The 13,215-nt window shown below is 40.5% G+C and overlaps 2 protein-coding genes across 4 annotated transcripts in view; one reads left to right on the top strand and one right to left on the bottom strand.

Annotated features, from left to right (window-relative positions):
• Positions 1–7,459, bottom strand: part of ppp2r2ba (protein phosphatase 2, regulatory subunit B, beta a) — a 47,832-nt gene extending 40,373 nt beyond the window's left edge. Inside the window, exon 1 of the mRNA XM_040120431.1 lies at positions 7,072–7,459. Coding sequence (XP_039976365.1) covers positions 7,072–7,150 — 79 coding nt within the window. The 5' untranslated portion in view covers positions 7,151–7,459. The remainder of the gene's footprint in view (positions 1–7,071) is intronic.
• A 670-nt stretch (positions 7,460–8,129) lies between these two features.
• Positions 8,130–13,006, top strand: rpl26 (ribosomal protein L26). Of its 3 annotated transcripts, none has more exons than XM_040120619.1 (4): positions 8,130–8,257; positions 8,985–9,156; positions 9,249–9,389; positions 12,835–13,006. In XM_040120619.1, the coding sequence occupies exons 2-4, from the start codon at positions 8,989–8,991 to the stop codon at positions 12,961–12,963; spliced, it is 438 nt and encodes a 145-aa protein (XP_039976553.1). In that variant the 5' UTR covers positions 8,130–8,257; positions 8,985–8,988; the 3' UTR covers positions 12,964–13,006. The 3 variants fall into 3 exon arrangements, with proteins under 3 accessions (XP_039976553.1, XP_039976554.1, XP_039976555.1); XM_040120620.1 differs by having other exon boundaries at positions 8,141–8,252; XM_040120621.1 differs by lacking the exon at positions 8,130–8,257 and adding an exon at positions 8,462–8,550.
• Positions 13,007–13,215: the final 209 nt, after the last annotated feature.

The raw sequence follows: 13,215 nt of genomic DNA, 5'->3' as shown, positions 1-13,215 counted from the left end.
TGTTAATGTAACAATGCTGATTATTTGATTTAACAGTATTAATTATATAAAAGGGGATACTGTAAAAAGCAGATATTGTGATTTTTTTTTAAAGCTTTGTCTGTTTTGTTTTGTTTTTTTCAGTTTTTGGTCCAGTCCATACTTATGCTACTACCACTCAGAGTGGAATAAGGTGAATGTCTTAACCATTTATCGATTACTCGTAGCTATATATGTCAACATCATTGCTTGTTACCTTGCTAAATAGTCTCCATCACAGCATACGGTGTTAAAGTCATCATAATCATAATTTCTGTTTTTTTCCAAACTAACGGAGCCTTTCCACGATCCCTTACATAACTGCAGAAGTACCCACTGGGGTACAAGTAACCCTTGTTGGGAAACTATGTTATACCGGGCATTCTGGTATATACAGGATGTTCTCCTAGCACACATGATAATTTAAATACAGCTGCAATGCACACACTTTCAGTATATCTGCCTAAAGTCAAACATCTATTGAATTAAAATAATTTGTTTTTCTTTCTGTGGCATTACTTCAGAAGTGTACAGTTGCCGTAACACGTTGTTTTCATTATTGTACTATTTGTTCTTCTTATCAACTTTATATCCTCTTTTCCACATGCTGCATGACCTCATTTAGGTTTCATCAAAGCTAGTCTATCCTTCTAGTCTAACTTCACACAACAGAAAAACACTGTGATGCAAACAACGAAAGCTTTATATCCATGTGTATCCTCTGGCTATGTTGAACCCTTATTATACCTTAGCTTGAGTTATTCTAATTTTAATTGTATTGTAATGCAAAAAAAAAAGGAAAGAGATCAATATAGAAACAATGTTATTTACAACAGGAGAGCCTTCAAACAGTATTGCTTCTAAACAAATAAGTTGATCCACCTCATCTAAGAATATACAGTATACTGTATCACATTGAAATAATGTGTCTCAGTTATTGTTTATTTCATTTCTACATTTGCCCCCAAAGACTGATTTAAAATTGTTTTTAAAGGCCAATATGTAGGGACTTTTTCAGGGTTCAGGGTTTAATATATTAATGTTATAAAGGCGCTGCAAATTTATTTGCAGTAACCTGTCTCACTCAATCCACCAGGACCTTTTATAAAACCACAGAGACAAATGGGTAGAGAGGAAGCTTGAGAGGAAGAGGAAGCCCATCCTGATGTTCTATATATACCCCAATCCCAATTGTAGCTGTGTTTCTGTGCTGCAGCTTGCCAGCCAGAGCAATGGCCCAGCAGTCCAGCTCGATAAGGAGCCTCTTTGTCAGGCTCTATAGCTCCCAACAGGGGTTTAGTCGATGCTGTATAACACAGGGGGGGTCAAAACACTGAGGCTCACTGTAAAGCTACAGGCCAAAGGTGAAACATATACACTGGATCTACATGTTGTGAATCAGGGATGAATGAAAGAGAGAATGAGACTTGCATCACTGTGTTTGCTGTAATGATAAACTACCTCCTGTGAGGCTGTAAGAGTGAAGGGGGTCTCGGTGATATTGTAGTTGCTCTCTTCTTTCCTTGTTTTCATGTAGACTTACTGTAGAGACCCAGCAGGCAGTGTTTTTGTTAAAGTGAGACTGCGGATGAGTGCTGTTTGACAAAGAGACTGATATGTTGTTTTTGGTGTTTTCGTCTCACTGTTGAAGAGAATGTCACATTCATTTTAGTTCCCATAGGCTCCTGAGATCCACCTGTTGGGATTCAAAGGAAAGGTTTTGACCCACTATACATCGCTTACACTTTATAACATGCTGCTGCTCACCATTTTCCAAAGCATACCATCAGCTTTTATATTGATTTTCTTCCTTCCAGGCGCCCATTTGTTTCCCCTCGTTTCATTTCATTTTGAAAATTATTATTGTATAGCCCAGAGGTACATACTTCATCACTATGAACCTTCTGTCACCTTTTCTCGTTCATCAATGAAGGGGAGAAACTGCTAGTAACTAAACTAATGTTTAAACATGTAAATGTTACCCATCAATAATGCTAAACTTGACATTTTGTTTTCATTTCTCTACCTTTTGCACCACTTTGGAAATGCCAGATCCCACTTCATGTAACATCTCTGCTAGCTCCCTCTGTTAGCCTCAGGGGGGTACACACTGTATCATACAAATATCAGACCATGTACTGCAAATGCCTGATACAGTACAGATGTAGCCATGAAGCCAGTGAGGAGCTTCACCACAGGGGCATAACAAATCCCAAGGTCCCATCACACAGGTACCCTGACCAAAAGGTTTATAAAATTGTTTTATACAAACCTTTTATAAATTTTATACAATCTACAATTGTAGAACAACAGTGACTAGAATATACAAATGTGGGTTCGACAAATCACATCTGGCCGATACATGATCAGTTTACGAAAGTTAGTACTGGCACCAGTAAAAGTCCTATGTTATGGATCTGTGCCATACTCAGTTAAAAAATGAAAAACCATATGGTCCTTTAAACCTGCATTAATTGATGTTTTGATCACTTGCGAGTGTCACAACAAGCTGTAAACACAACATGACATATCATCATTTTATAAAGCTTTTGTCACAACATTGTTAAAATACAATGCCCTCAACAAGTAAGAAACAGAGAAAAATTAGCAGGAGAAAAATATCTGGCTCTAAATGATCCACTATGTTCACCAGCTAGTAGCTAATTTAGTTTTTTTGTTGTTTGAGGCTGGGCAGGTAGCATATAGTGGTTTTATCAGAGGTTGTTCGCTAAAACAGCTATCTGCAGCGTCTGGAGACGACACTCATGAGAGCGCTGAGAGTGAACCAGAACAGTAAAGCTGCGGGTCATAAAACCAAAACATGGAGCTGAAAGATGCTAAATTAGTTCCATAGACCTCTGCATAACTTCAGAGTCGGGTGATTATTCTTTTTGGGTTTGTCGCCACAAGCTACACCTTTCATATTACACATAGTCACTTGATCCTTTGTTTTTATACATTTTTGAAATAGCGCATTAAAGTTTACTACATTATAAGGACAGTGTGGTTGAATTCATATGACTGCTAAAATGATGCAGAACAACCAATATACTTTCCTTAGCTCCTTGACAGTCTAATCATTGTTTCTCCCCTGCAAACAGAAATAGATTTTAGAAAGAAGAGAAGAGAAGTCACTTACGAATAAATATAGTAATAATACTGCTTATATCGTTCCTTTGTAAAAACAGAAAGAAATCTTTTATTTTGTGATTGTAATCCTTGCAGACTACCTCTGTAAGGACAGTTTCTTTCTCAACATGTTATCCCGCAGGTTGGTGAAATATGAAACAGTAGCTGCTCATGACCGGAGAGGACTGGCCTAGGCTACAGTGACAACCCTAAATACTTAAAGGTACACATAGTCGTCTTTCAGAACTGCCACTTCTTCTCATCCCGCCCTTTCTCTTTGGTATCCTTTTTAGCACCCGTTTGTTCCCCCATCTTCCCACCCTCTGCACAGAAAAGCTGACCAAACTAGACTGAACAGTCACATGTGCGAGCGTGTGGATGCCTTATGTGAGTATGCGTATGTAGAGTGTTTGTCCCCAGTGGCATGCAAGGACGGGACGACTATGAGGAGTGTGTTCTGAGTTGTGAAGTGGGTGTCTGTCAGGATAACAACAACACGGGGGGATGTATGATAACGGCACACATACGCACCAGCATAGGCTCTGTTCCTCGCCCACAAATCTCCGACCCAGTGTCACGCTTTGTCAAAATGCTGACAGAAGTCCCCCTCAGGCACTGCCATGAGAAGCTCACTGTTCTTCTTATAAAGAAAACACTCTATGCTAAATGCAGAGATACACATATATGAAGACACACACACACCACAAGACAGGACAACTGTCAACTATAGTCATTAAGCACAAAGAATTCCTTGTCACAGATCTGATCATAAATATTTGCTACTCTATTCTGCTTCTTTTTGTCCCACTCTAACAAATAATGTATCACAGAGATTCCCCAGACGCTACAGCTACAAGAAGGAGGAAGACGAGGAAGCTGAGGCAGGACTGGTTCTGCTGATTGATGGCAGCGCGAGATGTGGCAAGGTGTCAGTTGGGGACGCACATTTTCCCTGACTCAAACACATGACAGCAGAAGTAAGACACACATACAAACACACACCCATCAGAAACCTTTACGACTTAATCCATCACACCACAACAGACAGACTGACGTGAAATTGGAGAAAAGAGAACACAAGGAGACAAAAAAAAAAAAACACAAAAAAATATAAAAGCAACACAGAGACTCATGCAAACCTAAACAGGACCCAAATACATACACACATTTAAAAGGCACAGAGAGTCAAAAGCTGGCTGTGTATCCCTCAGAGACTGGACCCAGGTGAGTCCAAGTGATGCTGGCACACTGCTATTTACAATGGCCCAGATAAACAAAGAGGACACACACACACACACACACACACACACACACACACACACACACACACACACACACACACACACACACACACACACACACACACACACACACAGACTGTGGTCCAGTCCAGGGCTTATATAATATATTTTCCACTAACATGGTAACTGCACACTCATCTTCCCTGGGGTGAACTCTGCTCAGCTGGAGCGGACGTGAATGCTGCGAGATGTTGAAGAGGGGGAAGGAGGGGGCCTGAGAGGAACAAGGAGGCCTAGAGTGGTGCACCGACCAGCTTCTTCAAGACCAGCAGGTCTGATGGCGGGGCAAAACACGGTAACAAGGTCACGACAAGAAGTGCAAACACAATCGTAAACAACCACTGAGGCTTCGATGCAATGTAAACACACATGCACACATTGATGTATGCAAGCACACCTCCACTCTCTCTTACGTTTTTCCACACACATACATGGAGTAGAGAGCGTGCAGAGGAGATGGCCTGTGTCATTTTTACACATCATACGTCGAAGGTCAACTGCTGTGTCATCACACTCTGCTAAGCCTCCAGCGTATGTGATTCAACATCTCTCTCTCGCTCTCTGTTTACAACTGCTTCATATTTCTCCACGCAGAGAGCAGCTCAGGATCATGTATCATATTACTGTGGCTGAGCATTGCAGCTCCATGTTCACTGATCTATCACCTCCTCTATGATACCACTCCCTTATCTCGTGCAGAGGGACTGAGAGTCCGAGTTAAGAGAGTGGGGGTGAGTGTGAAGAAAGAGAGGGAAGGATTGTGTTTGTTGACCTCACCTCTAAACATCTAGGAACTCATGTTTAGTTTCTTTTGATTTACATGCTTGAGGAACAGAGGCAGAGACCTACGAGATATCCACGTGTACAAGACAACGCTCATGTGAATGTTCATGCTTAACCTTGGAAACAGTACTCTGACAAAACTCAAGCCCCGCTTACTAACTTTTTACAGAGCTTTCAATCTCTGAAGTCTTCTTCATTGGCTAGAGTTTGCTCAGTGGTCATTGGGGATAATAATTTGAGTACTTTAAGATAATACTTTACCTTTGTAATGTCATCATGAAAATGTCACAGATATACACTCTGAGACATATACTAGTTTCTTTAATGAGTCTTACACTTTTGTTTTAAATGACATAATTCTAATTTTCCAACATAAGAGTAGTTCTTCTTAAAAATAGTTATTTTCACATTTTGAAGAATACATTTTTTGCTCTCTAAAATGTAAATTCTTTAAATCCATGACTAGTTTTCTCTTACAAATCCAACATCTCTTGCACGCTTTAAGCCATATAAAGACATGGAAACTTTTGATAGTGCTTTAAAAATCATCTTCAATCTTTATTCTTTAGTTTTGTTCGACTGTGTTCTTTTGTTTTAATTCCTGTTTTTGTGTAATATGAAGTGCTTTTTATTTTTTGTATCCTGTATGCAATATTTTGTCAATAAATACACTTTCTCTGTTAAACCTTGTAGCCTAAATTCATCCAACAAATCCAGAGCAATTTAATTATACTTGAAATGGCTAATCAATGAGAAATTTGCTCAGAAGGGGAGAAAACAGGGAGTCAAATTCTGGAGGAGAGCAAGGTAATGGATGTGATGAAGCAGAAGAATATGTAAGTGAGTGAGTGGCTGAGTGAGTGGGTGAACATGCTTTAATGCCTTTCATGTCTTTCACCTCTTTACTGATCATATACAGTATATAGGTCAGCTCAACAGGCTGTGAAGGGCCCTGACTATGACCACAACATACTGCACTGTACATTGTACCACACTATCTTCCTTCCTGTGCCAAAGGGCTGAGGGCAGAGCGCGCACAGGAAGGAGGGCAACCATGCAAAGCTAAATAATGCAGAGGCTTCAGTCTCCACATTATGACCTAGTAAATGGTTGGTTATACAAAAACGCAGACGCTCTTGGGCTACCCGGTCTGACAGCACAATCAGCAGGATGAATTGACCAGCTCTTCTGAGCTCATTTATTGCTATCAATTCAACATTTTAACTTTCTACAACTCCAGGGAAGTAACTCTGTATGGACTGGGCGTGTTAGATGGAAAAGGTATTGGCGTTTTGAGGAAGTTCCATCCTCTGAATTGAGTGATTTGTAGCCTGATATTGCCTCAGAAAGGCCTATTGCCATGCATGTTGCCTAAGGGATAACTGAGCTGAGTGTGAATGGGTGAAATGAATGAGAAAACCAAGAGTAAGGGGCAATACAGATACTTGTCATGCAACTCCATAAACTGAGTGTCTCTCTTGGCATGCTGTAGGTCTGTGTTTGGACAGCTTTATCTTTCAGGAGAGAAAAACGAGTGAAACCAGGAGGGCTGCTCTCTACACCAGACAGGCACACAATCACCCAAATATAAATGCTTTCAGTCGTTTGCATCGGTAATCTTCACATCCGCCCCGTATCTAGATTTGAGAACGGCTCCAACTTCATGAACTGTGATTAATCTGCACCGGTCTATGCGGCCCCACAACTGGCCGGTCTAACTTCTGCACACATATACGCTTGTATGTGCCAGGGACAGAGTGAGAAGCCTAAACATTCATGTCGCTCGCTCAAAGTAAGCAACTCACAGCCCCTTGACAGCCTCCCCGGCGTCCCACCCTACCTTCGGTGTGGCAAGTGGAGGACAGGATGGTGCTCGGAGGGCGGAAGAGGTACGGGAGATATCGGGAAAAACATTTCATCTTCTCCTCCGATGCTTGCCGACGGGTGAAAAGCGCTGCGTTGCGGGCTCCACATCCGCACTGCCACCGCGACGGTCAGCCCGAGAAGAACCAGGGGGGTGCGGGAGGGGAAAGAGGCTCTCTGTCCGCGGCGCAGGGGGCTATGACAGCATCACTTTTCGCAGGCAGGCAGGCAGACAGCGCAGGCAGGCAGGCAGGCAGGCGGGCGGGCAGGCAGCGGGCTCCGGTGAAACTGCGCGCCTCCGCTTGTGTGTCGGTGGTTCGCTCGGTCAATGTAGTAGTTGCGGCGAGCGCAGGACAGGGGGTCGCCTCTGTCTGCTCAGATGGGAGGTCAATGCTTAAGTGGTCTGCCGGTATGACCCCCCCCCCCCCACCCACCACCACCTCACCTCGTGCTTGTTTATCATAGTGGCCCAATGATGTAGCTAAGACCAATCCCGAACACAATTGCTCAGTTGGTGCCTTATACTGAATTTTTGGAATGCCAGGAATTTAGGCTCTATTTCATAGTAAAACGACAGGCCTACGCTTTGGCGTGACATTTACGTGTATTCTACTTTGGCATTGCGATAATGTCATCGGTTCTTCGTCCTAAGATGAAAGAAAAGTATAACAGCACAGTGTGTGATGAACATAGGCCAAAACTTGATGAATCATATACAAAACTTGTTTTCAGTTGCAGGTTATTGATTAATTGGATTTGGCGCCATCTTTTGGCAACAGCCTATATCAAATGGACAGCAAACTATCGTTATAATGCCACAGAAATTAAAAGCAGTAGCCCAATAAAAGCAGTGAAGACTTTTTAGATAAAAGGAGGGTAGTAACATTCATGTTAATGAACTTTAATTCGTGTAATAATGCAGGACCATAAAAAAGGCAAGATGAACAAAAAGCTTCAAAATAACCCCATAAGTCGAATGTAAGACTTACACGCAGCGGTGTCTAAAACGTTAAAACGTAAGTGCTCGTGTTTTATGTTTATCGTTTATTCCTGTTTTTTATCGTCTGTCTGTGAACATCTCGCGAGACTTGAGTGTGAACTAATGCCAGCGGAAGTACATAGCGAGTCTCTTTTCCGCCGGCCATAGAGGAGCAAAGGGTAGGGTAAGCATTCCTGGCAGATAATTTCACGAAAGTTATCACCATCCATCCTCCGTTTAATGTCACTGTGAATCTGTATGAAAACCCAAACACTTTTTAAACCTTGTCACAATTAAAAGAAGGTCAATATTGAACACATATGGATGACTGATGAGTAAATAAGACCTCATAGTGTCTGGTCCCCCTGTTAGGTCTGGCAGGTATCCGCATGTCGGTTACGGGTTATGAAGGAGCTCGATTCCTGGTGCTAGCGATTAATGCTCGGCTTCCTTCACAGTGAATGGGGTTTCTTTTTAGTATGTAGTGTTCTTAACGATATTACTGAGTTAATGTCGGCACGGGAAAACCATCGCTGCAGTCTGTCTGCTATATTATGCTAACATTAGCGTTATTTAGCTTAGCATTCAGTTTTGAAGCTAGCTGAAATTTCAAAAATTAAAACGTAGGAAGTGTGTTAAACTGTTGCAATTTTGGTCGCACGAAGATGCTTTTCGTGATCCAGGAGACAAAACTGAAATGCTAAGCATTAAACTTACGTTGATGCAAACGTTCAATTCCTAGCCTTAAAGTTTCATAGCTTAACTCGATTTTCTCCTAAATCCAGTTGTGCTTGTAGGAATCACGTTTCAGTAGTTTAGAGTGATATGTGTCAAACAACTGCAGCATTTCTAAGCTGAGAATGTAGTTGATGTCAGCTGGCTAATATCCTGTATGTCTTGTTTGCTCACAGCATCATGAAGCTGAATCCATTTGTAACCTCCTCCCGCCGTAAGAACCGCAAAAGGCATTTCAATGCCCCCTCACACATCAGGAGGAAGATTATGTCTTCCCCCCTGTCCAAGGAGCTCCGGCAGAAGTACAACGTGAGGTCCATGCCCATCCGCAAAGATGACGAAGTCCAGGTATTGTACTTAGGATTGCTGAAAGTTTGTCATAATTGGTATAAAAAGTGTAAGCTGCACATGCTTGACTTTTTTGCGGTGTTTACAAACAGGTTGTCCGTGGACACTACAAAGGCCAGCAGATTGGCAAAGTGGTGCAGGTCTACAGGAAGAAGTATGTCATCTACATCGAGCGTGTGCAGAGAGAAAAGGCCAACGGAACCACAGTCCATGTCGGCATCCACCCCAGCAAGGTGAGACAAATTTCTGTTTATCCTCAAATGGGTGTGTCTGCCTCGATGGAAAAAAGAAAGAAGTGTTAAAGTGAATCTAGAATTGTTTAACAGTGTAGGTTACACAAGGGAAGAGAGTGGAGGCAAACCTGTATAAACAAGCTGAATGTGAACCTGTCAAAATTCCCATTCACAGAGATGTTCTTTTACCTTTTTGGCATGTCATCAAAACTATTAAGTGCAAACTTAAGTGTTTAACACCTTTTTCCCTGTGGAGACCTATACCTGTTTTCCTTTTACTCTGCCTCTGAAGTAATGAAAAATTTTCTTTACAAGCAGTTTGCAATGGAGGTGGGAGCAGGAGGGCAGCACTGAGATGCAATGTGACATGTTCAGCATTAGATTGAAAATGTCAGACCACACTTGGGTTCATAGTTTTAACTGAGTGTATACTACCAGGCGAAAAACGTGTAATACAGCATTGACCAGTTTTTATTAACTGTCCTTTGGTGTAGATTCAACTGTGGTGATCATAGTCTGTAGTTAGTGGTGCAGGTGTATTGGACAGCATTATATTGAAGTGTTTCTAATGTTTTGTCCACCACATTTACATACATATGTGCAAGACAGTTTCTTCAGGGTTTTCAAGTTCTCTGAAACTTCAAGATGGGACATTTTTTACCAACAGTTCTCGACGGGTTTCTACACTTAAAGCCTCCATTAGATCCATCAAATAATCTAAACTTGAGCCCTCTTGCTCCCGACCTAATCTTGTTGGTGTACTTGACTGGTAATTGTTTGTTATAGTGATTGCGTACTTTCTGCGTTTCCGTGGGTCCTAGAGATGTGTTAAAAACGAGTTTCACAGGTCTTAAGAATTGATTGGATTATATAGAAAATGTTACTTCTCTAAAGTTGAGTAAGCTTAAATGTGTTCATGGGAAAAATTTGTATTGATAACGCTATAACAAAACTACAAAATGAGACCAACATGAAATCAATAACCACTAATGTAAATTGTCAGAATTTATCAGAGCACACACGGCTAGTGTGTCACTGTGTGGTGTGTGTGAAAATAACGAATTTGAACCCCCATACACCTCGTGCAAGAAAATGCTCAAATTGGGTACTAGGGGTATAAAGGTGTTAGAGTGGCATGGTAAGTCAGAAAAACATAAAGCCATCATAAAAAGCCACCAGCCAGTGCCTGCCATCAACCAATATTGTTCTGTATCCACATCACGATCATCACCAAAGTCCCGACCCAGCACGGCCCACTCTGAACTAATAATGTTAACTCCTGCAACTCCAGTAAAATCATTTACTTTGCAAGTAATTCTGGGACACCAATTTTCCTTTATATCCTTGGTACTTTTTTTGCCAATATGGATGCGAAATAGGTCTTAAATTGCATTCATAATGGTCTTAAGAAAGGTCTTTAAAAGTCTTAAATTTAAAGTATTGAAACCCGAAGAAACTCTGTTTTCACTAACATTATGAAGGCTGTTAATAAATAGGAAGCACTTCATGGATCTGACCATAATGTAACAAGTTATTACGGACATGTTGTACTATGTCAGATTGAAAAGAAAGTACATTAAAAGAGCAGTGTTACTTTGCAAAAATTGTTTATTGTAACTGCAAAATAATGTTGTTGTAGTTTGCAATAAAATTAGAACTGTTGGAATATACAAGTACAGCAAAGGAGAGAAACAGTTCTTCCCAAGTGTGAGCTCTCACGCAGGTTAACAAGATGGTATTGAATATATTATGGACAGAGTAATGGAAACCACAATTTTAACAGTTTAAGTTCAGCTTCGTTGCAAAGTTTCAGTGTCTGTGAAAAGTTTTATTAAAACAGTGAATGTAAACAGTTATGAATTTTTGATAAAGATGGGCAGTACACAGTGGCCAGAAAAGTAGAAACCACTTAACATTGTAATGCAGTTCACTAGAACAGCCTTGTACGAGATGCTTTCTTTGTTAATCTTGTAGTGTTGAATTTATGAGTGTCAGTGACAATGTAATTAAACTCTTTGGCAATTTTTAAGACTGTAGTGTAGTAAACATTGTATTGTATTGTAAGGTGTTTCTAAAGTTTTTGCTCATTTAAATATGTAAATGAGGCAAACAAAATAAGAGAGGTTTCAGTATAATGTAGTCCAGAACTACATACATTTAAAATACAGCCTCAAACCCATAAAACTGCTAAAAGTTCAACCAAACTAGTTTTTGAAATGAGGTGGTATTTATTGAAGGGCTTTTGCAGAGGCTTTTTTCACGAAAGACCTTGTGATCTGTTTAATCAATACCTGGGATTTTCATACTATGTCAAGCCAAAACTACTACTATGAAAAAGGCCTGTTGGATGAACTGTTGCCCTGTAACAATTTTATTATTCACATCACTGCAGGAAACCTGCCAATCCTTAAGTTTGCCCCTCTTTTCTATCAAGCTGCTGTGGCTTTTTATTTATTTATTTTTTTAATTTAATTTATTTTTTAAATCACAGCAAAACATTCTCTGGTATATAAATATTGGGATGTGAGTAAGCTGTCAAGGGATAGTCACCCAGATGGGATTGATGAAAACCGCACACCAACATTTTGCAACAATTCCTGCCAGTACAGCATTGGAGACCAGCCAGTAGACCATTTTGACATGTCTTTGCAGAAAGGGCACAGGTCAATCTAATAGCAATGATGAAGCTTTCCATACTATTTTTGAGTTCCAGTATAAGCCATACAGTTTCACCAGCACGCACAACACCTGGGGAACTGGACATGGCACAATTAATGACTATCCATAATTACATCTGTGCTTTCCCACTGTGCCATATTAATATTCACTGTTTAAAAGAAGAAAAAAAGACTGAGTTTTAGAGTGTTTGATGGAAGTGGGTTATTTTTCCATTGACAGCATGAACTATGTAATGCTGGGACATAGCATTTTATGCAAATAAATGACTCAAGCATTAAATTACTATAAAATAACTATAAAAAATGCAAGGCTTTTATAACCCCTCCCGAACTGTTAACGGGAGGGATTATCAGTTATATTAACACACTTAACTGTTAACTGATACCAGGAAAAAATTGAGTTCTACCGTAGCATAAGGGATCACTTCATTATGTTCAGTGAAGTCTAGGGCGTAATGTCTGTTAGGGCTTTTACAGATAACACGTTGTATACTTGTATTGTTATACTGATTGCATAACTGTTCAGTAATTTTCTTAGACATCCACTGAAGAGGTCTGTTTGACCAGCAGCCTTATAACTACAGCAAAACGTCCACTGGTAATTAGTCTAGTCTTTAGAAATGTGTTGAGGACATGCCTGTAATATTATTTTAAGGAGTTGGTTTACACCGATTATTTTTCATAATTTCCTTCTTTACATGATTGGTTCCACTGCCATCGAGGTATTTGATGACTTGTTTACTTACCAAAAGTTTTCCCTTTTGCAGGTGGTCATCACCAGGCTAAAGCTCGACAAGGACCGCAAGAAGATCCTGGAGCGCAAGGCCAAATCTCGCGCTGATGGAAAGGAGAAGGGCAAATACAAGGAGGAGACCATTGAGAAGATGCAGGAGTAAAAATGATCTTTTGCTATCAATAAACTGTATAAATGGACCTCAATTTGTCTCATGTTTTAGTTGTGGAGGGGGAATGATTTTGTCTTTCCATCATGTCAGTTGTATTTGTAGGTCAAGGAATCTCTATTTCAAACATGCACACCTTATTTGAAGTAGTCTAATGCCATGATCCTTTTCACCTTACTTCGCCCGTCATAAAATTTTAGTCATTATGGAAGGTGTAAGAGTCCACATGCATACACAACACTGTAG

The sequence above is a fragment of the Xiphias gladius genome, chromosome 23 (genome assembly GCF_016859285.1).
Source record: "Xiphias gladius isolate SHS-SW01 ecotype Sanya breed wild chromosome 23, ASM1685928v1, whole genome shotgun sequence".
Classification (NCBI taxonomy): Eukaryota; Metazoa; Chordata; class Actinopteri; order Istiophoriformes; family Xiphiidae; genus Xiphias; species Xiphias gladius.
Note: the sequence above shows the minus strand (reverse complement) of the source record. Positions and strands in the feature narration are given on the sequence as shown.